This window comes from Lasiosphaeria miniovina (assembly GCF_030549165.1).
Source record: "Lasiosphaeria miniovina strain SMH2392-1A chromosome Unknown B0T26scaffold_7, whole genome shotgun sequence".
Lineage (NCBI taxonomy): Eukaryota > Fungi > Ascomycota > Sordariomycetes > Sordariales > Lasiosphaeriaceae > Lasiosphaeria > Lasiosphaeria miniovina.
The window spans coordinates 830,073-855,194 of NW_026848226.1; the positions used below are offsets into that span (position 1 = coordinate 830,073).

Here is a 25,122-nt window from a genome sequence, read left to right on the forward strand (position 1 = left end):
GAGGGAACACATCAGCAGCGAGTCGGCCCCTTTGCCTCACCTTTATTGCCACAGGCAATTGAAGCAACTGCTGTGGCACTGTGGCCCAGAATGCAATATAGGCGCGCCGCTTCCGGATAGCAAATCTCTAGCTATCGAGGGACCGTTCCCCCATCGTACGACTTTGCCTTTCTTCTCTGTTGATCCAAGGCCACGGGACACTGCCGAGTCGCATTATGACGTGCGGATGCTTACGGTTGGGATTCTAGATCGGATTGGTTTGGCCCAATCAAGAGCCTAGCCGCAGGCCAAATGCAGGGTCTGAACAACATAGCCTCTCACCCCCACACTTTGGCCTTGGCCCTAACCGGTGAGGGCTTCATCGTATTGATCCTTCCTGAGCCCCTGACTGCAGCGCAGTTGTAAAACTACGTCAGTGTTGATATCAAGCTCTCCCCTCCCTCCTCCTTTTTGCCGCTACGGAGGAGGCAGATTTGCTCTTTGACAGCTAGATATGCTGGCCGCATCCTCCATTGTGGTTCGCACCGGACTGAGTTTGCCTTGTGGGAACTTGCTGACCCACCAGCCCTGAATCCCTGAATTCGGGAGCCGTGTCAGCTGGACCCTGAATAGACCTCAGCTTCGCCAATTAGGCTCAAAACAGCCAATAATGGCCGTCGTCCTCCAGTCTTGGGCCCACGGGGAGGGCTTCTAAGCGTGGACGCGGACGCGGACGCGGACGCGGATGCTAGCGGGATGCCGCCATCAATCCCCCGCCTTGGACGCTTACCGGCCCCCATTCAATTCGGGACTCATCGGTCATGGGAGCTGCGAATGAGAGTCTGCTCTGGGTGTCGATCAGAGATCTTTTATGCCTCGGTGTTCACCGAAAAGGATCAGCGCTAGTTTAACCGTTTCACGGGCTAGTCGTCAACTCCTCGAGGGAGCTCGTGATTACCGTATCCGGAAACTACGCCCACCTCATTGCAATATCGTACGATTTCATTGACAGCCAGACCATGGTATCGCCAGAGCCCTGGATATAAAACCCACAGTCCGGAACCTCAAGATAGTGGTTAACCAGACTTGACAGAGTCAGCCCAAATATTCACCTTGGCTTCGATCGACCACAAATAACCCTGCGCCCTTACAAAGCTTCATCTCCTTTTTCTATTCTTCTTTCCACCGTCAGCTTAAAATGTCGAATGCACCAAGCTATCAGCCTTGTCAATTCAGCCACCACCGAATCGCTCTTCCAATTTTGGAGATGATGGAGGGGGTGACGGCTGAGATACCCAGAGGCTCATATACATCATTGCTGAGGAACAATGGTAGGTGTCTGCTCGCCCCTTCTGTCAACTTTCAGAAACATATTCTAACATTCAATAAGAGTTCAGCTGGTCAGAGGTGAACCGGTCGTCGCCGACAAATTCAAGGGAATTATGCGACAGCAAATATGGATGCGTGAGTGTCTTCTTGAACCATTCTCGCTCTTGACTATGGGGACTTATGCTTATCAACCCTATTCCTCAGCTTTCTCCATCAAGCAGTACAAGCACAGTCAAGTGTCTGACAGTTCTGCCCGTCGTAGCCTCCAAGTCTAAAATATGACACCGTGGGGGCTTCAACTTCGTTATTATTGTTTCAAGGTGTGTGTGGCTTCAGGAGGGTGTGGAATTAACTGGCAGGAAATGATGTGATTTGGTTGAAGTTCCCTGTAGCGGTTAGCTTGTTCGATTTTTATCTTGAAGGAGGCTTGTGGATCACGACTGAGATGACAATATTGAATGAATTTCAATAATTCAATCCAAAGTACCAATTTTAGGCAGGCGTCAATGCTGCTGGGGAAATGAGATGACGACATAAGGCAGACCCCGGTCAGATCGCCAAGTTCTTCTCGGGGTCTGGGCCAATGCCCGGGCAGGGCTCATGGGCATTTTAGCCACTCACGGCGTTGGACGTGAGCCCTAAAAGAGCCGCCAAGCTTTGGGGCACGGCCCAGCTGACAGGTGGGTGCCGCGCGCGATGACATCGTTGTCCCCGTCGGTACGTCATGGATTACAGGCGGTCTCCACTGCCACTTCTCCCCACTTCGCTGCTCGCCAGTGCCAAACAGATCTGGGATGGCCTTTCCAAGGCAAAAAGGGCCACCGCAGAGCCGTCCCGCCATTCCCCCAGGTCCCAGGTGGATAGGGTCTGGCGACGAAATTTGCCGGCTCGCAAATTTCGCTCGACAGATTCCCAGCCCTCCTCTTCTCTTTTTGGAGTCTGCGGTATAGTAGCCATTTTGTTCCTGTCTCTTTACTAGACCCTGTCATGTTTGAGACTCTGGAACTCTTTAGCAGCGATTTTGTCGTACAGGTACCCGGCACAGCAGCAACCCACAGAACCCCCATAACCCCTCCCCGCCCACCTAAAAAAGCCTCGGCCATGTCCACGTCGGTCAGGCTCGCCACGGCGTCGGACCTCGAGGCCATGACGTGGGTGCTCGTCGGGGCGTCGCCGCTCGACCCCGTGTACCCGTACCGGTTCCCGGACCGGCACCTGTACGCAGCCGAGTTTGCCGAGCTGTGCAGGCAAAAGTGCCGCGAGTACCTAGCCACGAGCGCCGTCGTGGTCTGCGAGACAGCGCCGCCCCACTGCAACCCCTCCGACAAGCAGCAGCTGCGGCGCCTAGTCGCTTTTAGCGCATGGGATGTACCTGCAAGGCATCGCTCCCGCATGTTGCTGCCGTCCGCCGTCCGAGGTACGTACGTTCGGTCCGTTGTGCGCGACCTTCTTGGACCTTTCCCCCCCAGTGCACGCACGCACGCACGCACGCACGACCCTGTCGTCCCATCACACCAAGCCTAACATTGCGCGCATGCCACCCCTGTTCAGCCTAATTCCGGCGAACTAACTGAAGACTAACAATGCACCTGCAGAGCCGCTCTCTCGGAGCTCCAACAACCCGGCGATGCCCGTCACGTTCGGGCACAGGCGGCGCATGGACGCGTTCCGCGAGGCGTGCGCGGCCAACAAGGTGGCCTTCTTCGACGGCCGCTACCCGCGCGGCCACGTGTTCCTCAAGATCCTGCTCTGCCACCCAGACTACCAGCGCCGCGGCGCCGGCCGCGCGCTCACCGCCTGGGGCGTCGACCTCGCCCGCCACCTCGGCCTCACCACCACCGTCTTCGCCTCCCCCATGGGCGCCCCACTGTACCGCAAGCTCGGCTTCCGCCAGATCGGCAACTTCCGCGTCCAGCTTGACGGCGACGACGCCTTCCTCGAGATCCCAGCCCTCATCCTCAAGCCCCAGCCCCTGCCGGCGGAAAACGGCGCTGCTGAGAAGAGCTGCGAGGGGGGTGTCACTGCTTGCGGTGGGCTGCAGATGGCGGCCAGGCACGAGACGTTTGAGCAGCCCGCGCAGCGAGAGGTGGGAGTGTTTGCAACGCCTACCGCAGCGATGGCATGTGTTTAAACTAGGTTTACCTGTGGGGGGTTCCTTTTCTCTAAACAACTGTGATATATCCTGGATGCGTAGTATTTGGACGGAGGCTTAATTTATCATATAGCATAAAGGAGCGCGTGTAATTCGGAGAGCAGTAGTGTCAGTGGCTTGATGAATAAAGATGATCTACGGACGCAGCATGGCAGTTTGAATTGCTTACTGTTATACCTCAGGGCTGACGTGTTGTCTTTTCTCATATCTTCAAATGCTGGCTGCCAGGCTAGAGGAAAGTCGCCTAATAGGTAGATCATCTAGCCCACAAACATGACGTCTTCTTCCGGCTCGAATGGCGTGGATTAGAAGATCATTTGGTAAATCTAATGCAGGGATGGCGAATCCGCCGTATCAGCGCCTACAGATGGGTGGGGAGCGAGGAGGGGCGAGGAAGGGGGGAAGGAAGGGCCTTGAAACTCGTCACCAATGCAGACGGGATGGTAGCCGCCGGCTTGCACTTGGCTAGATGCTCCTGGGTGCGGTGAATATTGCTGTTCAGGACGTAGGCGTCGAGAGGGTTGAGATCCATTTTTGATCCGTGTCGGCTGCTGGGTACGACTGGTAGTTGGAACCTGATGCTTATCCTTCGAAGCCATGAGCTTTGTTGGTTTACCCGTAGAGGCAATGGATGTGGTTTTGGTAAATTTGGCGGTCGTGCGCGTCTACCACAGTAGTGGGATCTTGTCCCAAGTGCGCAGCTTCATTGCATCTGTTTCAAACTGACTTTGTGAATTATGCTAGTTTAATGAAGTGCAAGGTAGACTAAGCTGACTCTAGGTTGACTATCATTTTGCAGTTGCATAGTCTCTTAGTATGCTGTAACATGTGAGTAGTTTATGTCTTTGAGTTTCTGACTTTTCGAGTCTTTATTATGCCCGAGAGTTGAGCGAACTGAAAGTTACAGTGAAAAGAGTGGACTCAGTTACCTACCTGACAACGAACTAAATTTGGCTACATTGACGACTGTTTGGAGCATTGATCGACATCCCTCCCCCCGCTTACACAGCCCACAACGACGTGTCCAGGCCATTCGTGGTAATTGCTTTAATTAATTGGTATTCCATATATTCTTCTTAACCTAAACGGGAATCGGCTACAGATACCAAACCCAGGTCTCTGGTTATATAGGTATAGACAATGAAATGTTAACCAAGATCAATGGTATCCTAGAGACCGCAAACCCCCAAACAGGGTGAAAGAAATCAATAACAAAAAGCCGCTCAAGGTTGTTATTGGGATCCTTGCATAATCGCAAAGTACAAATTGGTCAAGAGAAATGGGGAATGAACCCCGTCCACTCGACCTTCTCATAGGCGCTTGACGGCATAGCAGTGAAGCAATAAAACGTGACAACTAAGATGGCCAGCCGCGCAACGATGTAGGAAAGGCCCACGATAACAGCGTGGATCCAGAATAGCCATAGGGCTACGTCGTCGCCTACGACATCGACGAGCCTGACGAGGACAGATTGTAGAAAGGGCAGGAAGGAGGCAACGAGGGCGGTGACGGCAAACCACCTCCATAGGGACTGAACGAGGGGCGAGGGGAATTCCCAATTCCACGCGGCGAGGTGGATGGCGGCAAACGCCGTACCACTCAAATAGAGCCCCACGGTCGGCATCGAATTCTTACTGAGAACTTTGCCCTCGAGGATAGCGTCGTTCAAGAGCCCGAGGTTAAGAAAATCATCGAGGTCGATGTCCGGGACTCGTTCATCGAGGGGGCAAGCACCATCATAATACAGTGCCACGGGCGGGCCTCGGTGGACGCGCACAACCGTGTGCCGATGCTCGGTGCCGAACGGCTTGTGCCACCAGAAGCCGTACATCAGCATGGCGCAAAATACAAATGCCATAGTTGCGAGCTCGAGCTGCGTGATGGCTAATCTACGATAGACGCGCGCTATGCTCTGGACGACGAACTACGTGGACTGCACGACTGCGAATGCCTTGGTTAAGGCATCTGACCGGCTTTGGCACTTGATCTCCTCTTCGGTTAGTTCGTTGGTGATGCGCCCTCCGATGACGTCGCTTCCGTCCTGATCTGTGGGCGTGTGCTGTCGCCGTCTCCCTTTAGGTGCTCTTTCAATTCGGACGTGCCATAAGATTAGCTTCATCAATTTCAATAGGTGTTCTGACTTAACCCGAGGCTGGTCACAATCAGTCTCGGGGCCGAACTTGTCTCACTCACCAAGTTTACAAACAAAATCAATTGGCTGCGACAAAAGGTCTTCTTCGTCGGTAGTGGCCTCCGGGCCATGTTGAGATCCTGTAGGAGATTTGAAAGCTGTAATGGATGGCTCCATGGTCAAGTCGGCTTCTGGTTTTTCGTTCGTAACGTCCGGCTGCTCCGCTTTCTCACTCTGTGCTTTATGTCCGACATCAGGATGCGAGATGAAGATATTGCGCATAACGACGCCTCCCATGTTAGTCAAGAATGCGTGGGCCATGGTCAAGCGGCTGTCCTTATCTCTGCGTGTCGTTTCCTCGAGTGTGCTTCGTGCGTTGTGCCACTGTTTCATAGCCAGAGCCACGCCGACCTCGGGCGCAATGGATATGATGAGCATCCATACGAGCTTGCGGCGCCATTTGTCGAAGAGGTAACTCCTGGGACAGAATGGCACTCTCTTCTTGAATATCCGAACATGATGCCATTCGCCACGAGCCTCGGCGGGGGTTGGGACATTGAGGTGAACACACTTCCACGAGCAGACGAGGAAGATGGACAAGTAGCTCTAGATAATATCCTAGGTCGAACGGCGCGCGTTGGGCGAGACCTAGCCGACCATGCCATCCTTGGGCAAAGTCGCAGTGGTCACTGGGGTCGAGTCAGACTGATCGAGAGCTTTGCCCCATGCTAGGATAGCGACGGCCAAGGCAATGGCCCAAAGCGAATTCGACATGATAATTAGTTGCTGATATTGGAAAAGAGCAAGGACAGCGGGAAGAAAGTTGCCGGAAAACCACCGCAATGACGCAAGGCACCGAGTTCATTGGGCTCCGAGTCTCTCTAAGGTCTGGGATACCAGCGGCGTGAGGCTGTGGCCTAACTCGCACACCTCCATTAAAGACAGGAGGCCCCCTGCTGTTTGCCCCTAATTTGCTGAGCTTGGACGTGTTAAAACAGTGGCTGCATATTATATGCACATTGGAAGACCCCGCCCAATCGTTTCCAGCACAGCTCCCCTTCACACGTCTGGCCCTTGGAACTTATGCCCAATTAGGGTGCATTCGGCCAAGCCAATCCACTTGCGGATTTAAAAATGCAGTATCCGCGATCCGGTGGTGTCGGCGCGACTTGGAGTCCCTCAACCCGACTTATCAGTTGATTGAGTTGAGTGCAACATAGTCAGGGGTGCTAGACATGCTTGCGTTTATTATCCTTCAATGTATCCGTATGTACATACATACATACATACAGGCACGTCCCCGTCGAGCTGAAGAGCGCTTGTAAAACCTCGCATCTCAAGTGGTAGGTTGCAGGCTTGGAGATCACGTGAGGGTTAGCGGAGTTGCTTGGCGATGAGTGTTTACTGGCGATGAGTGTTTACACGAAAAAATGGCCTTGTTGAACTTAATGGGGCCGAGACTTTGTTTGTCGGAATGAAGTGGAGGAAGGACGAGAACTGGAGCTTTTTAGGGCTTAGGGGGCTCTCATGCGGTACAGTATCCGTCCATGTGCCGCGAGGGGCTAACACTGTACGGGGGAGATGCATTTCAGACTCTTATCTCCGCTGTCGTCATGGATTAAATCCGGAAGGCGCAACCATTGTCAAGCAAGCTAGGAAGCTATGCCTGAGTCTTCTCCAAGTTTTGTCGCCACGTTGGAAACTTCAAGCGAGAAAACAGCATCGCGTAATACTAGTAGTATGGCATCGACCGCACCATTTGTTTGCCGGGCATGCGCCCGTTCGCTGCATCGATCTGGTTGCCTACGAACCCTCCCGCCAACTTCGGCGCACGTTTTGGCTCGATCTCGGCAGCTTTCATCGCGCCCCGCGACCGCGGCCCAAGCATCGCCGCCGCCCCGCGATCCTGAGACGCCCCAGAACCACGATGCTCAGCAACACGATGCTGTCTCGACAAGCTCCACCTCTCTATCCAATGCGCCGCCTGCGCCCACCGAGCAAGGCCCAATGTCTCGACGCCTACAAGAAGCGACCGAGGAAGCCCTCCTAACCGGCGGCAGGGCGGGGAGACGTGCGGTCGAAGACGCCGGCTTTAGCCACGAGCTGAAGGCAAAATTGCTGGAGAAACTAGCCGACGCCCAATTCCGCACCGAGCATTTGGCAGCTTTCACCGAGGCCGGAATAACCGGGGACGTGCCCGAGGCCGCGGGGCATGGCACGCGCGCCCTTGCCTCGGCGCAGCCCTGGACCGGCGAGGAGACGCCCGAGGACGCCGTGCTACGGATGCTGGACGATGCGCGCAAGCCTCTGGCACCCAAGCTTCGGGGAAAGCCCAAGATCCCGTCGCCAGTGACAGTGGACATGCGACTTAGACCCGCCCAGAGACTTAGCCCGGGGCAGAGAGCAGCAAGCGCCAGGGACAAGGCACAGACGTATACGGGCATGGGCCTCGGCAAGGACGGCATAGGGCTAAGCAATAAAGAGAGGGAGGCTTTCAGGAAGGAGTACCGAGAGCGCTTCGCTCTAGGGGCGAGAGCCATGCCCAACACCATCACGGGCCTGGCAGCCCTGGCCAACGAGAGGTGCGTTGTTGATGCATCCAGCACTTGTCTCCCAGACAGAAGCGTTTGAAGGCCTAACTTTGGCGATCCCTGGCACAGGATCGAGGATGCTATTACTCGAGGACAGTTCAAGGTCCGCCGCCCCATATATACTGCCAAACACTCGATATTGCCCCGTGGCTAATTTTATTGAAGGACATACCGCGTGGCAAGAGCGTGGAGCGCGATACACGCGCAAATAACCCTTTCATCGACACTGTGAGTGCGCCTCAAATGCACCTTTCCTGTCGACCGACCTGACAAAACATTCTCCGCAGACCGAATACATCCTAAACAACATGATCAAGAGGCAAGAGATTGTGCCGCCCTGGATCGAGAAGCAGCAAGAGCTTTTGAAGGCGGCCACTGTCTTTCGGTCAAGACTGCGGAACGACTGGGAGAGGCACGCCGCGAGGATGATTGCTAGCCGAGGTGGGAGCCTGCAGGAGCAGACGGACAGAGCAAGGGCATATGCACAAGCCGAGGAAGTCCACAACCCGAGACGACGCAATATCGAGCAAACTTCGATACCTACAAACACTACCGACGACATTGTCATGGCTCGGATACGGCAAGAGGGTCTAGATTCGGCTACCACAGTCTCGATAAGCAACGGTGAGACACCACCAGCCGATGATGCTACCAACTCGTCGGCCGCCGCAACGGCTTTCGTCTCAACAAGACCGTATCGGGACCCTGACTGGGAAGCTGCCGAGCGTTCGTACATGGGGCTTGCCATCACCAATCTCAACGCCATCACACGATCCTACAACCTGATGGCGCCAGAGTTGGCCAAAAAGCCTTACTTCTCACTGCAGCGGGAGCTAAACAACTGCTACGCTGATGTGGCACCCAAGCTAGCCAGCGTCATCCAAGACCGTGCCACTAGGCCCACCAGGTCGCCCGTTGACGTAGTTGGAAAGCGCACCCGCACGAACAGCATCTTGGGCCGACTCGGAGGCGACGGCGTGGCCGTCGAGATTCGCGAATCCAAAGAACCGCACTACGGGCTCAAGGAAATGTGGCGCGATTTCTGGGCGAAGCCAAAGTAAAAACATGCCGGGCAAGCAATAAAGCACCCTGGCCGAGTGTAATGTTATCAGGTGCCTCCCCACTTTACCCTCTCTCGTCGATGTTTCTTGCGTATAATCGTGCTAGGTGTTATCGGATGTTGCTCTGACATCGCTTTCTTGCGAGACTTCCTTCCTGTCCTCGCTTGGTAATTATTGCCCTACCCGCGAGAGACCACGTATATTCGCCTTGCTCTCCATGTTCTCGGATTTTTCATCGTGGGCAGGACATCGCAATTGCGTCTAATTACTTACCAAGGAGGTTCGACATCATCACCCACCTCCACTTCTGCAATCGATATGCCGCCCCTCCATGCTCGTTTGATCGTATAACCTTCGCGCTGTATTCCACAAACCCAAAGAGTCATGCGTCATATGGACTTGCCCAACAAATCAAGTTTCATTTGCTACCGGAGGCAGCGGATCGCCTGGTGTCTGCATTTCAAACACAGCCATTTGGAAGTCTCAGCACGCCCGACTGATGTCTCCTGTGTAAGATTTGCATCGCTCGCACTTGCGTAGATCCACTGGTTTCCGGCTCCAGGTGTACCAGGCTCTGACCGCCGACGCTCGTTCGGGTATCGTGGCGGAATGATGCAGTGCCAGCGTGCAACATGCGGGCCAATGGAAAGCTGCAGCACCCGCAAGGGACCGCTTCACCAGCCAATCTCGTCGGCCATTGAGCCGTGCCAAAAGCAGAGTCAAGGCGTCGACAGCTCTGTTGATCCAATGGCTGGCCATGCTACCATCGCAGTTGCGTCGGCTCGCAAGTGGGAGACAAGCACATGAAGCCCTAGCATCCGGTCGACGCAGCCGAGGGCCCCTTGGAGAGGCCCACCACAACTGAAGGGCTCATAAGGGCCGCCACCCGCCGTTGCTAGGACAGGACCCTTTTGAGCCAAGGGACACGAGTGGCCTGCCCCATTGAAGGGCTGTTGTCGTTGCCGGCGCCGTCGTCAACATGCCTCAGCCCCCCTCAGCAGCAGTACAGGACGTCGAGGCAGCCTCGCACGCCCCGTGGTCTAGTCCTACGTACCATGACCTGCGTGTGACAAACTGGAAGGGCGTTGCCACGTCGGCGGCAGCGTCGCGGTCCCCGAGCCCTGCCACGACCCCGTCCGAGAGCTCAAACCATTACGCCGCCTCGACCACTAGCAGCTGGGCAACGTCGGCCGTGCGAACGCCAGAATGCGGCTATCCGGGCGACGAGGACTCGGAGCGGTGTGGGAACAGTAAATGGGACGACGAGTAAGGCCAATCCCTCTCTCCCCGCTGCACAAGCTGCAGAAAACTTGATTCTGCTTGTTTTGTGCTGCCTTCGGAAAAGAACTCAATTGGTTGCGTATTGGAGCTTTGGCGTGGAAATCAATCCCTCAAATTCTAATATGGGTCGAGTCAGGGTCCCCAAATGGGTGCCAGCCAGGGATCCCCCGCCCACGGCGGCCAATTTCTTTGCGCGGTCAGCCAGGGGTCTCCCGGGCGCGAGATCGGCAAGCAGACCGAGTTCGCTGAGAAACGCCGTGTCTGCACGCGACGCAGCCGAGCCGCCGCCGGCGTGCTACGAGCATGCCGACTCGGATTCGAGCGACAGCGAGTGCGGAACCGCGGGAGAGAGCGACATTGAAGAGGAAGAGGAAGATGGTGACGAAGACAATGAGTGGAGCGGCCAGAACGGAAATCTCGAGTCTGCCGTCATCTCGGCCGTCGACGGAGACCTGGCGCTGGCTGCTTTCCTGATACCTCTGCTGCACCGGGATGTCAGCCTGGCCCTGAAGAGCAAAGTGGAGTCCTGGCAGTGTACCACGACAACCCAGCACGGCGTGGGCGGTAATTCGGACGGATCCCCGGGCGAGGGCGGGAAAACGGTATACACGGACACGTCACCGGGCCAGGGGTCGTCGTCACGCGCGTCCAGGAAGCGCCGCCGTACGAGCTCCGATGGCGACAACGGGGGTGGCGGTGGTGATGACGGCGATGACCGTGATGACGAGGATAATAACAACAACCGCGGTAGCGGCGTAGGTCCGGCAGCCAATAGCCCCGACGACGGCGAGGAGCCGCAGTGGCTGCTGGCGTGTCCCTTCCACAAGCGAGACCCCGTCAAGTACGGAATTCAGCATGGCAACTCGGGAAATGGGAAGAAGCACCGGTACCGGGCGTGTATGGGCCCCGGTTTCAAGTCCGTCCAGCGGCTAAAGTGAGCAGCTCTCCTTCCCCTGATTGTTACCAGTAGAAAATCACGAATCCCGCCCTTTTGCTCTCCAGATGTCGGGTATTAGGGCGGTAATATTAACCGGCTGTAAAATCACAGGGAACACCTTAAGCGGGTGCACTCACCTATACAGTGCGAGCGCTGCTACGAAGTGTTTCCCGGGACGGACCGCGCCGTGTGCCTGAACAAGCTCGGCGAGCACCGCACCATGGACGTCTCATGCTCAAAGCTCGAGGACAGCTCGAAAAAGGAGGGCATCAGCGAGGCGCAGTGGGCCGCGCTCGACAAGCAGAACCGCAAAAAGAACCAGGAGATCCACCGCGTCGAGAAGTGGTTCGAGATCTGGGATGTCGTTTTCCCGGGCGTCGAGCGGCCTAAAAGCCCATGTGAGTGAACCTCTCCTAAAGCTTGTGCTATGATTATGAAAGCGAGCCGGAAGTTACTTCGGGACTGACGCAAAGTGAACAGGGCACGACATTGGGGCTCCGTACGGAGCAGCATCCTCGTCCCCATCGCGCGACGGCGAGGACTTTGCCAAGCTGTTCATCAACATTCTTGACCACAAGCACCAGCAGGGCGACATTGATTTCCCCGAGAACGCCCAAATGTTTCGGGACCGCCTCGAAAATGTGGTCAAGCAGACGTTCAAGGCATACATCAGCCTGCACGGCAAGCTGTCGCCCGACACGACGTCGTCGAGCGAGAGCCAGCACCGCCGGTCGCTGGCCGACGGCGGCTCCTCGACGCTGCTTTCGGCCCCCGCCACAACAGCCTCTCACCAGCTCACAGCAACAACGGCCGCCACATCCGTCATTGGCACCGGCGGCGGCGGCGGCGTACCAAACAACAACAATATCATCAGTCGACGACCGCCCCAACCCCCAACACCGCAGCAACAGCAGCAGCAGCAAAACGCATATACGTTGAACCCAACCGGCTACCACGGCATGGCGTCCATGTCGTCCATGGCCGCGCCGCCGACGATGGGGTCCCCCGTCGTCGTGCCCAGCGTACGAGCCCACATGCCCAGCTTCGCCGGCATCCACCAGGCCCACCACCACCCCCACCCCGACGACCCCAGCGGCAGCTTCTTCTACAGCTACATGTTTCAACCACCGCCGCCACCGCCGCCGCAGCCCTCGCCGCACACGCCCGCCGGCTCGTGGGGCGCGCCCCCCCACGCTCACGGCCAGCCCGTGCCGTTCGCCCACCTCGCGCCGCAGAACTACGGCATGCCGACGTCCGACTTTTATCACTCCGGCGAGGCGCAGAACTTTGGACCCGGGCCGGGAGAGTGAGGGTTTTTGTTTGTTTCTTTCTTTTTCCCCAAGTGCCCTCTCTTTCACTATGAAATCCGTGGTCGTGATTTCTGTGTACGGGGATGGAAGCGGAATCTCATTATTTATGGCTGTTGTTAAGATGGTTTCTAGTTTTTCCTCTCGTGATGTTGTATTTAACTTTAAAGCCCCGAATGCTCTTCCGTCGCGAGACGGCCAAAATCGCTGCTTTTTGCTCGATTTTCTCGTTTCGTTATTCATTTTTGTTCTTCCGCTTCGTTCACGTCGAACGTGGCATTGCTGTTGTTGCTTCTGAAATTCGCCTGCCGAGGGCATTTGCTATCTTCCTGCTTCAGTCTTAGTCTCCTATTTCTGCTTCCCTCTATTTGGTTACCTAAGCTCGCGAAAAGGCGGGATGAAAACAGCCTCGTCTCGTAGTCTGCTTCTCGGTGCCTCTGCTTCACCTAGCTTTTTGCCGAGGTAGTTAACTAGGTAGCTCAGATGATGCTGTAGCCGCCTTACAGTCGATACAAGAACCAGCTTGAACTTCAGTAACTTGCACAATATCTCTTTAGCTCATGTTGATAGCGGTGAAAATCTACTAGGCCGGCCGACTGTTGGCAAAATCACGCCGCATTGATCGCGCGGCACCGATGGTCAGCGAACCGCCACTCGATATCAAGGGCACGATGCCCGTCACGGCACCGGCTACAATAAGCCCGATGCCCGCGAGGACCCCGAATCCTTTCAAGGCCACCTGCAGCTTTTTCAGTCTCGTGCCCTCTTCCCGCAGCGACGCCAGCTCGCCGTCTCGGACGCGCTGCGCCACCTGCCTAGCCTTGAACTGCGCCAGGAACTCCCGGTAGCACTCGTCGACCCGCCGGTGCTCCTCGAGGGCCTTCTCCAGGTCTTCCTGCAGCCCAGTCGACCGGAGCTCGGCAATCTCTTGATCTAGCTTCTTCAGCCGTGCTTCGTTGTACTCGAGCTCGGTCTGGAACAGCTCCTCGAACTGGGGCTCCTCGCGGACGAATGCCGCGCTCTCGCGCTCCCTTTCCTGCACGGCTGCCTGCACCGTTGTGGCCTCGCGGTCAATTTTTTGCAACACCTCGTCGCACTCGGCCACTTTTTGGCGCAGCAGCTCGTCGTAGTCGACTTGCAGCGCGTCGCGCGCCTTCTCCGCCTCAGCCACCTGCCGCTCACACTCAGCCCTGACGGCGCTCACGGTAAGAGCCTGCGTGTTTCGGCGTCCCTCGTCTTCTTCCTGGAACTGGCGGTCGGCCTCGGCCATCTCGGCGCGGAACCTGTCGGCGAGCGCAGCAGCCTTGGCGCCGACCGTCCTGCCCGCCGCAGTGTCGGCAAGGTCCAGCCGCTGCCCTACCATCTCGCGCTGGATCTGCAACGCCATCGGGCCTTGCTCCGCCTGCAGGTCTTGAAGCCGGTCTACCATGGCCATGGCCGACGCCCGGCTGCCGTCCCACCGCGCCAGCCGGCTGCCGCCGCGGCACATGGCGCCCCAGAACTCGTCGGTGCGCCGCAGCTCCATCTCGTGCTGCACCGCCAGGTCGAACGCGGCCGGGTCGTTGCTGCCGAGCTCCTGCCACATGGTCGTGGCTAGCACGAGCCGCGGGAACGCTTCGGCTCCGCACATGTCACGGATCAGCTGCATCATGCGCTTGCCCGATCCGCCGACCCGCACGTCGGTGATGCGGTGCAGATACACGATGCCCGCCAGCCGCACGCCGACCTCGTACGTGCGCGCCAGCAGGAACGCGATGCTGCGCAGCACCTCGGCATCACCGAGCGTCGTGTCGTTAAACCCCGGCGTGTCGATCAGCCAGGCTCTCGTACCGTCGGGCTGCGTGAACGAATACGCCATGGGCATCGCCGTCACTGGAAATGTTTAATTGCTGTCGTGTTAGAGTGCGGCGCAGTTTTTTTTTTTTTTTTGGGGTGTTGGGTTTTGTCTGTCTGCCTCGGAAATTTGGGGGGTTTGCAGCCGTCGTTCGTCGCGTCCGTGAACTTACTCGACTTGAGCCCGTGGCCGATGCCGACCTCGTGCCCGACCAGCGTGGAGACAAAGGTGCTTTTCCCGCACCCCGTCGCGCCCATGACGGCGATGACCACATCGTGCGAACTGTGTGTGGATGCTCGTGTCAGTAATTACCTACTGGGGGAAAGATGTTGACATTTAATAGGAGGTGGACTTGCGATATGGTTGTGAAATCTTCTTCCTCCATTTTCTCTGCACGTGTCGCCAGCAGCCACACGGAAAATGAATGCTCTTTTCTCCCGACTCGAATTGTTGGAAACACTGCAGTTTCAAAATTCGTCAGGTGATTTTTGATTGGGGGAGAGGGAGGGGGAGGGGGCGGGGTCGTCCATTTTTGTGCTGTGCACTGGGCATCATTCCATGGTACGTACCCCTCTCTCAGCCTCATAGTCTCATGTCAATAGGAGACAAACGTAAGTTTTGCAGTCGCATATGAGGGAGGCAACCTAGCACCTGACTCATTCTGGATATGGTGTGTAGGTGTGTGTGTGTGTGTGTGTGTGTGTGTCGACTTTTGGCGTTTGCGAGCGAGAGCTGGCGGCCCTCGCTCCTCCGCGTCAGCTGCGCTGCATGGTGGCGTTTTCAGCACCGAGAATTACAGCCAGTGCCACCGGCTTGGTGGTGGCTCCGCAGAAATAGTCTTGGCGCCCGCATGAGACCACACTGCCCGCATGAGACCACACTGCCTATTCTAGCGTCGCCGCATTTCGCGCTGGAGCCCGATCACCCCAACGCTGGAAAGAAAAGGGGAATAGATGCCACCCCGAGTACCTAGTCCGTAACCTAATACTGGAACGCTTCTGTGTTTGCTGACATCAACCAATTCTTGTCATCTCTTATCCAATTAATTAATTAGCCGACAACGAGCTCTGTGTGTAAAGCCATGGATCAAAACGGTGCTGGTGAGTTGTGTCCATAATTAACAGAAACGAAGGAGAGGACTCAGATGACAGTTAAGAAAAGATAGAAAACATGCTAATCACTCGCCAGTGGTGATGGGCATGCCCAGCACGTGGAACGACGAGGCCGGCGCTCCGCTCGACCAGACAGTGTTCCGCAGTGGCTTTGAGGCCCGCAAGAGCGACATCTTCATTGCCGTCATGGGCGTGACGGGTTCAGGAAAGAGCACCTTCATCTCCATGCTTGCCAACGCAGGCGCTCCGGTCAAGATTGGACACGGCCTCCAAGGGTGTAAGCAGTGATGCAGTAATTCCTGTCCGCTGGTCTCAGACTCTGAACGTGTTCCCGTCGCAGGCACGCAGCTGGTGACGCCCCACATATACAAGTACAGCAAGGACGTCAATGTCTACCTGATCGACACGCCCGGCTTCGACGACACCAACCGGGACGATGCCAACGTGCTCAAGCAGATTGCCGTCTGGCTGTCCGACTCGCTCAAGAACGACGTCAAGCTGAGCGGCATCCTGTACATGCATCGCATCACCGACACGCGCATGGCCGGGTCGGCCAAGCGGAACCTCTTGATGTTTAAGAAGCTCTGCGGCAATGAGGCTCTCAAGAACGTCATCCTAGTCACCACCATGTGGGAGAGGGTCACGGCTGCCGAGGGCGCCGCGCGCGAGAAGGAGCTGATCGACACGGACGACTTCTGGGGCTTCATGGTCAAGAACAAGTCGCGCGTCGAGCGGCACTACAACAACCGCCACTCGGCCCGGGCGCTCGTGACCAAGTTCCTCAACGAGAAGAAGGTCGAGCTAACGATCCAGGACGAGATGGTGCGCAAGGACCGCCACCTGGACCAGACGGACGCCGGCAGGACGCTCGACAGCGAGCTCGCCAAGGAGAGAGACAAGTGGAAGGAAGAGGCGGCCCGGCAAAAGGCCGACAGGGAGGAGGCGCTCCGACAGCGCGACGAGCATCTCGCCCAGGTGCTGGAGGAGGAGCGCAAAAAGTCCGAGGCCAAGGCCAAGGACCTCCAGAAGCAGCGCGAGATGCTCCAGTTCAGCCTGGAGGAGCTCCGCAGGCAGGCCGACGAGAAGAGGCAGGAGATGCTGCTGGAGCAACAGCAGCGTCTCAAGGACCTCAAGGACGAGAACGACAAGATGCTGCTGGAGCAGCAGCAAAAGCTCAAGAACGAAAACGAGAAGCAGATGCTGAAGCTCTACGAGGATCAAAAAGTGCAACTCCGAGAGCTGCAGGCCATCCGCGACGGCGACCAGTCGGCCAGGCCGCTGGTCCGCTCGCACCCCGGAAAGAACCTCATCCACGAGTGCCGGTCCATCACCCTGGTCGACGACTCGTACTTTTTCTGCGGCCCGACGGTGAATAAAAGGTGTGTCTCTCTCTCTCCTGTCCTGCGGCGTCGACAATGATTTAATCAATGGACTGACTGGTTAATCGCCAGCAACCTGCCTCCCAAGGTGAAGCTCCGGCTGGGCAACCGAGACTTTGACGACACGGCCGAGCACGACAGCCGGGAGCTGAACGGCAAGCTGGAGACACTGCGCGTCAAGGCAGACGCGCTGCGCCTCAAGGCCCTGTCGCTCATGGGGTACAGCGGGGGCATCCGGGCGTTTGCGCTCGGGACGTCGGACTCGTACTACTGCCACTACCACCAGGACGGCCACTGCAAGGACGTGTCGTTCCTACCCGACTACCCGGAGCTCGCGCGGTGGCTGGCCAACCACCGGCAGGGAGCCAGCGGCAAGGACCAGACCGAGTCGGGGTGCCCACGGTACGTGTCGCTGGGGGCCAACGGGCACTTCTTCCTGGCCACCAACGCCAACAACTACGTGCGCAGCGTGGCGGCGGACCTAAACGAGCGGTGGTGGTGGCAGTACCTCTCGGACATCAAGGCCGTGTGGCTGGGCATGGACGACGCCTGGGTCGTGCAGCTCAAGAACGGCGAGAAGTACTTTGACCTCAAGGGCCACTACGGCGGCAACGACGGCGAGCTTGCCAATAAGATCAACTCGGGCTTCGGCAAGAAGCGCCCCGGCCAGCGCATCAAGGCCATGGCCCTCAACCTCGCGAACCCAAAATCCTTTGCCGCCGTCTGGGGCGACGGCGGCATCTTGTACGGCACCGGCGGCAAGTTTGATGCCTTCACGTTTGAGGAGTACGCCACCAAGAACTTTGGCACCAAGTTTCTGTGACTGGCGGCGCCCTGTCCAGCAATTAATTATTTGGGTATTGTTGCCCACCTTCGCAGTGTTTGTCAGAGCGGCGGCGAGATTCAACGGTTTGGATTTTTAACTCTCCCTCTTAAAGTTTATAACATGATTATTTTCCGTTTGCGCTCTCTGTGTCTTTGTATTCAAGTAACTCTGCCTGCATTTGTACGTACGATACCCTCAAAAATCAGAGAAAAGAACACCCCTGTGCTTTTGATCCCCCCCCCCAAGAGAACTACTTGGCGCAGCTCTTCTTGGAGCACACGGTGTTCTCGTGGATGTACTTGATCTGGCCGGCCTCGACGCGGAAGAAGTTGTTGGTCTCGGTGCCGGGGTCGCGGGCGATGGCCTTGTCGAGGAAGGGGAAGTTGTGGAAGACGTCGACGGCGCCGTACTGCTCGTCGATGGTGTACAGGCGGCGCGAGATGTTGAAGGGCGGCGGGAAGTTGAGCTTGCAGTTGCCCGTCAGGTAGGAGCCGCCCTCGAGGCGCGCGCACTGCTTGCTGAAGGGCGGGTTGACCTTGGAGTCGCCCCAGGCGTCGATGTAGGCGTCGCCGGCGGCCTTGATGACGTCGCGCGAGTCGCGCTTGGCCTCGGGGATCACATCCCACGCCTCCTGCTGGTTGTACTTGAGCGACCCGGCCGCGTTGAACAGCCAGTCGCCGTCGTCGCACACGTTGGTGTCGATCTTTGTGATCTTGCCGTCCGTCACGGCCAGCCGCGCGCCGATGACGTACGCGTGCTTGGAAGTCGCCACGACTTCCGTGTACGACGCGCACTGCGTCGTGTCGTAGATGGTGCGGTTGAAGTCGATCTTGATGCCCTGCGACAGCACGCCCTTGCTGATGTCCGTCTCGGCGTTGTTCTCCACGTACGCCACCGTGCCCGAGGGCAGCGCCGAGATGCCCGTCGGCTTCCCGGCGGCTAGTGCGGCCAGATATCCCGCTGTGATATCCTGCAGTGTCGCCCGCGTGCAGTCGGCCGTGGCCTGCGAGGCGAGGCCTGCAACCGCGAGGAGGACGGTCGAATACATGGCTTCTGGTTCGCGCGTCGTCGTCGTCGTCGGGATCGTAAGGTCAAGGTCGAGACTCGACGCCAGCTCAGCACTGCGGGCGTCGAGGCCCACGCCTCCCCATTTGTAGGCACGGGCCGGCGCGTGCAAGTGAGGGGCCTCGGCCATGGTGCTGGCCAATTTTCCCGGCTCAAGACATTTGCAGTTGCGGAGCTGGCTCGACCGACCCGCCGAAACTTTAGCCGTCATGTCGCCGAGAGCGGCAATTCCACCCACGAATCACCGCGTCGTGATTGGCAGCTATCAATGTGGGAGACAGTGCTGGTTACATGGTTGGTCGAGCCACGGGCCAACTGCCGTCGACTGGCAGAATGAGGCTGCCGAATCCTGTCCAGCCGGCTCCCCTCAGCCTCCGCCAAGGGCACGCCAAGTGAGGAGGTGCATCTTCAGTTGGTATAATTGCGTTGCAGCATGGTAGAGTGCTCATTAAATGCTCTGTGGCTATCCATAGTCCACCCCAGAGGCGGTAAACGTGATGGGCAGAACATCATCTCGGTATTGCATGAGCTCGGGGTAATTGGCGTGTCTTCGATTGAATTTTATTGTTCTACACGTCATCACGAAAGTCATGGTGATTCTTCTAAGAGCAACTTGAAGCAGCACCTCCCACTTGTTGCATGCGGCAGGCATGGTAAACAAAAACCTAAAGCATTGCAGTGGAAATATGGTCTGAATACGGAGACAGGGGGCATGGGTGTCTGGGATAACCTGCAATCGGCATTCTCACGGGTTCTTTACCAAGCTCAATTGGATATCTGATCTGAAGAAACATTGGTTGAACGGTTGAGAGTGGTTGAACGGTTGAGAGTGGTTGAACGGTTGATAGTGGTTGAACGAACGGTTGATAGTGGTTGAACGGTTGATAGTGGTTGAACGGTTGATAGTGACTAAACGGTTGATAGTGGTCGAACGGTTGATGGCTTGATTGAACGAGCAAGTGCACAACTTCAGACAAAATTCTGTTCTGGGTCATACCAGACGCAACAAGAAAATATTGACCATCGCACCCTTTTGCGCTTTATTGTTTTTAAATCTCAAGAACGTCAGACCGCTCTACAACAAGAAATAATTTCAGAAATTCTGTCCAAGCACAGCTCTTCAAAATCTTGGCCGGAACACGCTGTAGCCTGCGAGCCTGCCAAACGGAACAATAATTCAATGTCGTGAACAACGTCTTGGACACGCTAGTGCGAATCCAGTCCAGGCGTCTGCAGACACCTTCCGGTTTTAGCAACTGCGCCGCAGCTTGAGTCACGCTCTACTTAGCGTGGGAATCGATGTGCCGGAATGGCGTGGCGTGCAACGCCGAAAGCGGACCCGGCTGACGTGCCGTAGGATCGACTCCATACGGACTTATCCTTGCTGGGCGTCCATGTACGCACAAAACGAGACTAGCGATGGCCAGGCCCAACGACAGCCGCAAGAAAATCCCATCTGATAACGCGCACCCCGGTCTGTCGATCACATACCACGACGGCCTTGACACCCCGACTCGTATGCAGGAACATCTTGTTCCCTGAGACCAACACTGACCAACAACAGTGGCATCGAGAAAAGGCATATCCGGAGCCGTGAGTCACTGCGTCGCATTGAGCTCGGGGGCCGAACGGACAACACATTCAGGTCCTCGGAGTTAAATACGACTTTGATCATCATCGACATGTTCTGTATAAGAGCCAAGTTTACCTAACTCTAGACAAGCTCCGTCTCCAACTCAGTCAACACGACACAACCCTACAAAGACAATGGCCGTCTCAACCCCTACCCCCACCAAGGGCGCCGATGCCCACCCCACAACTGTCAATACAACCATCGACCTTGCCGCTGAGAAGCTCACCACCGGCCTCGGAGAGAAGGACGTCCCAACCACAGACGACACCACCGCCGGGACGAGAACCAGCAGCTGCGGCAGCGACGCCACCACGACAATCTTGTCGACCAGCGCCGTCCAGCTCGCGCGGCTGCAGCAGCTCAAGGACCGCTACGGCGTACGCCCTCCCGCCTAACCCCTGAAACACCCCTCTCATGCACCAGCTGACAACCACATCTCCAACGCAAACAGGCAACATGGTCCAGCCCGTCCGACCCGCGCGACCCGTACAACTGGCGCACATCCCGCAAAGTGTGCATCGGCATCCTCATCTCGGTGGGGCAGCTGGTGGCCATCATGTCGGCGAGCATGATCGCGGCGTCGCTGGACGACATCATGGCGGACCTGGGCGTCGGCGAGGCCGCCGCGCAGCTCGTGCTGTCGACGTACTTTCTGGGTCTCGGGCTCGGCCCATTTTTGGTAGCCGGCGTCGCCGAGATGCACGGCCGCAAGCACGTCTGGCTCGCGGCGCAGCTGTTTTTTGTGTTTTGGAACGCCTTGTGTCCCGTTGGCAACTCGACGGCGCTGATGATTGTCGGCCGCTTCTTGGCGGGCGCTGGGGCTAGTGCTGGCGTTACGGTATGTTCTCTGCGTCGGTTCTTGTGTACTTGCGCGGGTATATGCTCACGCTGTGCACCCAGCTCACGGGCCCCATCATGGCCGACATGTTCCGCGCCGAGGACCGCGGCATGTCCATCGCCATCGCGCAGGTACTACCATACCTGGGCCCGTCGCTCGGCCCCGTGGTCGGCGGCGTCGCCACGCAGTACGTGCGCTGGCAGTGGACGTTCTGGATCGTGTGCGTCTTCAGCGCCGTGCTGACGCTCGTGGTGCTGGCCGTCGTGCCCGAGTCGTACACGCCCGTGCTGCTGCGCCGGCTGAAGGAGGCGGCAGAGAGCGCACAGGCTGGTGGACCTGCGTCGACGGCGTCGCGCCTCGGCCCCTCGTGGCGCCGGCCGCGCCTCGCCCTACCCTCGGGCTACCTGGCGCTGCTCGGCACCAACCTCATGCGGCCGATCCGCATGCTCGTGCACCGGCCCATCATTCAGATCGTGTGCACCATTATTGCCTTTGACTTTGGCGTCTACAGCATCATGCTGTCTACGCTAGCTACGCTTTGGATCCACAGATACGGCCAGACCAAACTGGTGGCCTCGCTGCACTACATTTCCATCACCATTGGCTGCATCGCCGCCACCCAGAGCGGCGGCTACCTGATGGACTGGACGTACAAGAAGCTGGTGGGGCGCGAGCGGCGGCGCGTCGTGCAGGCCGCTCGCAGCAGCGGCGAGCCGGCTCCGACGCCCGAGCAGCTCGCAGCCGTGGGCGGCCAGCCCGAGTTCCGGCTGCCCAACTTCGTGCCGGGCATGATCTTGATGGCGGCGGGGCTGTTCTGGTACGGCTGGGCGGCCGAGGGCGTCGTGCACTGGGCCGTGGTGGACGCCGGGGTGCTCGTGTTCAACGCGGGCAGCTTCCTGCTCAGCCAGTCGCTGATGGCGTACCAACTCGACGAGTTCGGCGACCACGCGGCGTCCGCCGGCGCCGCCACCCGCCTCCCCATGTATACGCTCGCCTTCGTCTTTCCCATCTTCGCCCCCAAGCTGTACGACGCCCTGGGCTACGGCTGGGGTAACAGCCTACTCGGCTTCCTCTGGATCGTCCTCGCCTTCCCCATTCCACTGGTGCTGTGGGTCTGGGGCCCCAGGCTGCGCGCCATTGGCCGCAAGGACGGCGAGCACGGCGTTGCGAGCTTGTGATGGTCGTGTGCACGCACTATCAGGGGTGGGTGTTAAAGGTTGGTTTTCTTCAGGATGTAATTGGGCAAAAATACGGGATTCTGTTAGGTTGAGGTCCGGATTTGGGACAACACAGCACATGGTTGAAATAGCTGAATTATTTTTCCGATGATTTAGCCATATAAAAAAATATACGTCGTCTTATACTTCGTCTTATGGAGAGTCCAGTTCCAAGTTCAAATATGTACATGTCGATACAGTTGTTGTTCTCTGTAATTACCTGCTCATTCATATTGCCTTCCGCTTTGTTAAAGGCGGTCCCCTTTGACGGCGCAAAAACGCAGCTCTTTGGCAAAGGGCTAGTCATGATTCGTGAAACCAAGTTACCTAACCATCACGACACAAGAGGCGAAACATCAAGAGAAAAAAGAAACAAGCAAATCCTGTCCGTGACGGCCCTTTCACCGCCGATCCCAGCCTTACTGTGATTACATTGGAATCCGCGCACTTCAAACCGCCGAGTCACGTTAACATAATAACGCTAAGTAAGGGAGAGAACAAATTTCGCATGTCCCGTTCTCCATGTCTTCACAGTCAACTCCCTGCACGCTGTTGCCTGCATGCTGTTGCCTGTTGTTTTGTCGGCCGAAAGCCTGGAACTTGCCAAGCCGGCCGACCACGGCTCAATTCTTAGATCCGCCCTCGGCCATCCCGAAAGAGAACCTTGCACTCCTCCGTGTCTCGGCCCCACTCGTTCCTGCCTAGAAGTGCCTAGACTTTTTTATCAGATGGCGGACTACGCGCTGGTTGGTTAAACGAAAGAACCTTTTCCCGCGCTAGCCCCCACCCCTTTGCCGAGACTTTTTATCGGATGGCGCGTCGTGCTATAATTGGTTAAACGGCGGTGATCCTTTGCCCCACCCGCTGCCTAGACCTTTTATCAGATGACGGGCTGCATTCTGGTTGGTCAGAGGGAGATGGTCATAGGCCCTCTTCCAGACGACGCTAGCACGCGTGACGCACACGCGACAAGCTTTCCATGCCTAGACTTTTTATCAGATGGCGCGGAGCGTTGAGGTTGGTTAGGGTGCGGGGGAATCCTTCCCGGCGCTAACTAATTAGCACTGGCCTTGCTTTATCAGATGGAAATCCCTGTCACTTGCTGCTCCTTCATCCTTCGTTTCTTCTCTTCTCCACATGTCACGTCAGATGGGGTTATGCTGCATCCCATGGTTTTTATGCGTACTAGACCTGTTATGTTTCTGTTATGTTTCTTTTTCACCCTTCAAATAATTGTCTAGGGGCAAATAGAGATGTAGGATTGCGGGCTAGGTTAATTGCGGGCTAGGTTTGTAATCAATTCGTTTCAATTCTTTTTCTCTACTTATTAGCTAATGTATACTGGTAAACGGTAGATGGGTGCCCATGAGATCGCTTTTGGACAGTTGCACGTCGCTCGGGTGGAAGTTATGCAGCGCCGGCCAGCACAGCATCCAGAGCACCAGCGTCAGCCACATGCCTTCCGCCTCGAAGGGCCCAGTAAACTGCACATCCGCTCGTCGAATTCTGTCAGAGATTCTGCGAATGTCGAGGACGTGCTTCTAACTACGTTTGCCTTAATTTTGTCGAAGTAGGCTCCCATTAAGTTCAACTCGCGATTCTCTCCATATGTGCTGGGATCGTAAGCAAGATGGAGGCATGTCATCGTCACCAACCTTTATAACCAAATCCAACTCGCCGCATAAGATTTTCAGGTGGAGTCGTATAGCGTTCCGTGCGAGTTTGTTGTGTTTTAAGATGTGCTCATCACACCGTCTTACAAGGGTGTCGAGCTCGCCAAGCAAGTCGAGGCGTACGTCAAGGGCTTGGTTCACGCCGTCTACCTTCAGGCTATCAATCTTCGGGCAGTCTTTGATCCAGGTTTCTATCCCGAATGGCCCTATAACGCTACTGGGAGCTTTTCATGCTGAAGACACTTGATAGAGGCTAGAACCATCTTCGTGGGCGAGAGAAGTCTCGTGTCCCATCGGCAAGGCGTGGGATTTGGCAGCATACGAAATGGCGAACGGGGATAGCGCAGGCTGCGGCCGAGCATCCCCGCCAGCTCAAATACAACCTCTCAACCACCGGGAATAATTAGGGGAGACCAAAAAAAAATAGAAACACGTCCAGGCTACCAGTAATAACCTTGGTGCCTTGCGTCTCGTACTGTATCTAACTTAACTAATTCCAGCACCTACCAGGCCCAGAACTCCACCTCAATATCGTCACCGGAAGAGCAAGCTCAACTACCCATCACATATACGAACGACGACGAAAAGGTAACCGTCATGGAGGAGCGGAAGGAATTACTAACAGCGATCAAGGCATCAAAGGAGAAGCGCAAGGCAAGCCAGGCGGCCATCCAGGCCAAAGAGGAACGAGCTCGGCCCACAAGTCTGAAAGAGTATCTCCGGGCTTGTCATGAGCAAGTCTTTACCAAGCCCGCGATCACGACGGCCAATAACTTA

General features: G+C 56.8%; 8 protein-coding genes across 8 annotated transcripts; 5 read left to right on the forward strand and 3 right to left on the reverse strand.

Annotated features, from left to right (window-relative positions):
- The first annotated feature begins 2,090 nt into the window (after positions 1-2,090).
- On the forward strand, positions 2,091-3,751 carry B0T26DRAFT_725535 (uncharacterized protein). Its single transcript, XM_060442773.1, has 2 exons — positions 2,091-2,725; positions 2,904-3,751. The coding sequence occupies exons 1-2, from the start codon at positions 2,296-2,298 to the stop codon at positions 3,437-3,439; spliced, it is 966 nt and encodes a 321-aa protein (XP_060291223.1). The 5' UTR covers positions 2,091-2,295; the 3' UTR covers positions 3,440-3,751.
- A 979-nt stretch (positions 3,752-4,730) lies between these two features.
- Positions 4,731-6,365, reverse strand: B0T26DRAFT_679854 (uncharacterized protein; the record flags this gene model as incomplete). The annotated part of the gene is made up of 4 exons (XM_060440404.1): positions 4,731-5,349; positions 5,389-5,506; positions 5,654-6,197; positions 6,249-6,365. The coding sequence occupies 4 exons, from the start codon at positions 6,363-6,365 to the stop codon at positions 4,731-4,733; spliced, it is 1,398 nt and encodes a 465-aa protein (XP_060291224.1).
- Positions 6,366-7,331: 966 nt separating this feature from the next.
- On the forward strand, positions 7,332-9,243 carry B0T26DRAFT_655778 (uncharacterized protein; the record flags this gene model as incomplete). Its single annotated transcript, XM_060438654.1, has 4 exons — positions 7,332-8,173; positions 8,252-8,285; positions 8,348-8,410; positions 8,470-9,243. The coding sequence occupies 4 exons, from the start codon at positions 7,332-7,334 to the stop codon at positions 9,241-9,243; spliced, it is 1,713 nt and encodes a 570-aa protein (XP_060291225.1).
- Positions 9,244-10,222: 979 nt separating this feature from the next.
- Positions 10,223-12,771, forward strand: B0T26DRAFT_755662 (uncharacterized protein; the record flags this gene model as incomplete). The annotated part of the gene is made up of 4 exons (XM_060445990.1): positions 10,223-10,509; positions 10,661-11,458; positions 11,573-11,859; positions 11,942-12,771. 4 exons carry the CDS (start codon positions 10,223-10,225, stop codon positions 12,769-12,771), a joined length of 2,202 nt encoding a protein of 733 aa, XP_060291226.1.
- Positions 12,772-13,351: 580 nt separating this feature from the next.
- Positions 13,352-14,886, reverse strand: B0T26DRAFT_656556 (uncharacterized protein; the record flags this gene model as incomplete). Its single annotated transcript, XM_060438716.1, has 2 exons — positions 13,352-14,591; positions 14,780-14,886. Coding segments are annotated over 2 exons (1,347 nt in total), but the record flags the coding sequence as incomplete, so codon positions are not given.
- A 359-nt stretch (positions 14,887-15,245) lies between these two features.
- On the forward strand, positions 15,246-18,164 carry B0T26DRAFT_725554 (uncharacterized protein). The gene is made up of 4 exons (XM_060442774.1): positions 15,246-15,702; positions 15,791-15,991; positions 16,055-17,093; positions 17,166-18,164. The coding sequence occupies exons 1-4, from the start codon at positions 15,684-15,686 to the stop codon at positions 17,914-17,916; spliced, it is 2,010 nt and encodes a 669-aa protein (XP_060291228.1). The 5' UTR covers positions 15,246-15,683; the 3' UTR covers positions 17,917-18,164.
- Positions 18,165-18,169: 5 nt separating this feature from the next.
- On the reverse strand, positions 18,170-18,967 carry B0T26DRAFT_656985 (uncharacterized protein; the record flags this gene model as incomplete). The annotated part of the gene is made up of 1 exon (XM_060438747.1): positions 18,170-18,967. One exon carries the CDS (start codon positions 18,965-18,967, stop codon positions 18,170-18,172), a length of 798 nt encoding a protein of 265 aa, XP_060291229.1.
- A 1,408-nt stretch (positions 18,968-20,375) lies between these two features.
- B0T26DRAFT_837041 (major facilitator superfamily domain-containing protein) lies at positions 20,376-22,822 on the forward strand. The gene is made up of 4 exons (XM_060447523.1): positions 20,376-20,994; positions 21,069-21,455; positions 21,518-22,141; positions 22,187-22,822. Exons 1-4 carry the CDS (start codon positions 20,752-20,754, stop codon positions 22,631-22,633), a joined length of 1,701 nt encoding a protein of 566 aa, XP_060291230.1. The 5' UTR covers positions 20,376-20,751; the 3' UTR covers positions 22,634-22,822.
- The last annotated feature ends 2,300 nt before the right edge of the window (positions 22,823-25,122 follow it).

What these genes read in the sequence shown, in the direction of transcription:
- B0T26DRAFT_837041 (XM_060447523.1), top strand. Translation starts at nt 20,752, where the DNA reads ATGGCCGTCTCAACCCCTACCCCCACCAAGGGCGCCGATGCCCACCCC. An exon ending in GGGCTAGTGCTGGCGTTACG is followed by an intron (nt 21,456 to 21,517) that starts GTATGTTCTCTG and finishes CTGTGCACCCAG; the next exon opens with CTCACGGGCCCCATCATGGC. An exon ending in GGCGCGAGCGGCGGCGCGTC is followed by an intron (nt 22,142 to 22,186) that starts GTGCAGGCCGCT and finishes CCGACGCCCGAG; the next exon opens with CAGCTCGCAGCCGTGGGCGG.
- B0T26DRAFT_725554 (XM_060442774.1), top strand. An exon ending in TGGACACGGCCTCCAAGGGT is followed by an intron (nt 15,992 to 16,054) that starts GTAAGCAGTGAT and finishes TTCCCGTCGCAG; the next exon opens with GCACGCAGCTGGTGACGCCC. An exon ending in GGCCCGACGGTGAATAAAAG is followed by an intron (nt 17,094 to 17,165) that starts GTGTGTCTCTCT and finishes GTTAATCGCCAG; the next exon opens with CAACCTGCCTCCCAAGGTGA.
- B0T26DRAFT_725535 (XM_060442773.1), top strand. Translation starts at nt 2,296, where the DNA reads ATGTTTGAGACTCTGGAACTCTTTAGCAGCGATTTTGTCGTACAGGTA. An exon ending in GCTGCCGTCCGCCGTCCGAG is followed by an intron (nt 2,726 to 2,903) that starts GTACGTACGTTC and finishes ATGCACCTGCAG; the next exon opens with AGCCGCTCTCTCGGAGCTCC.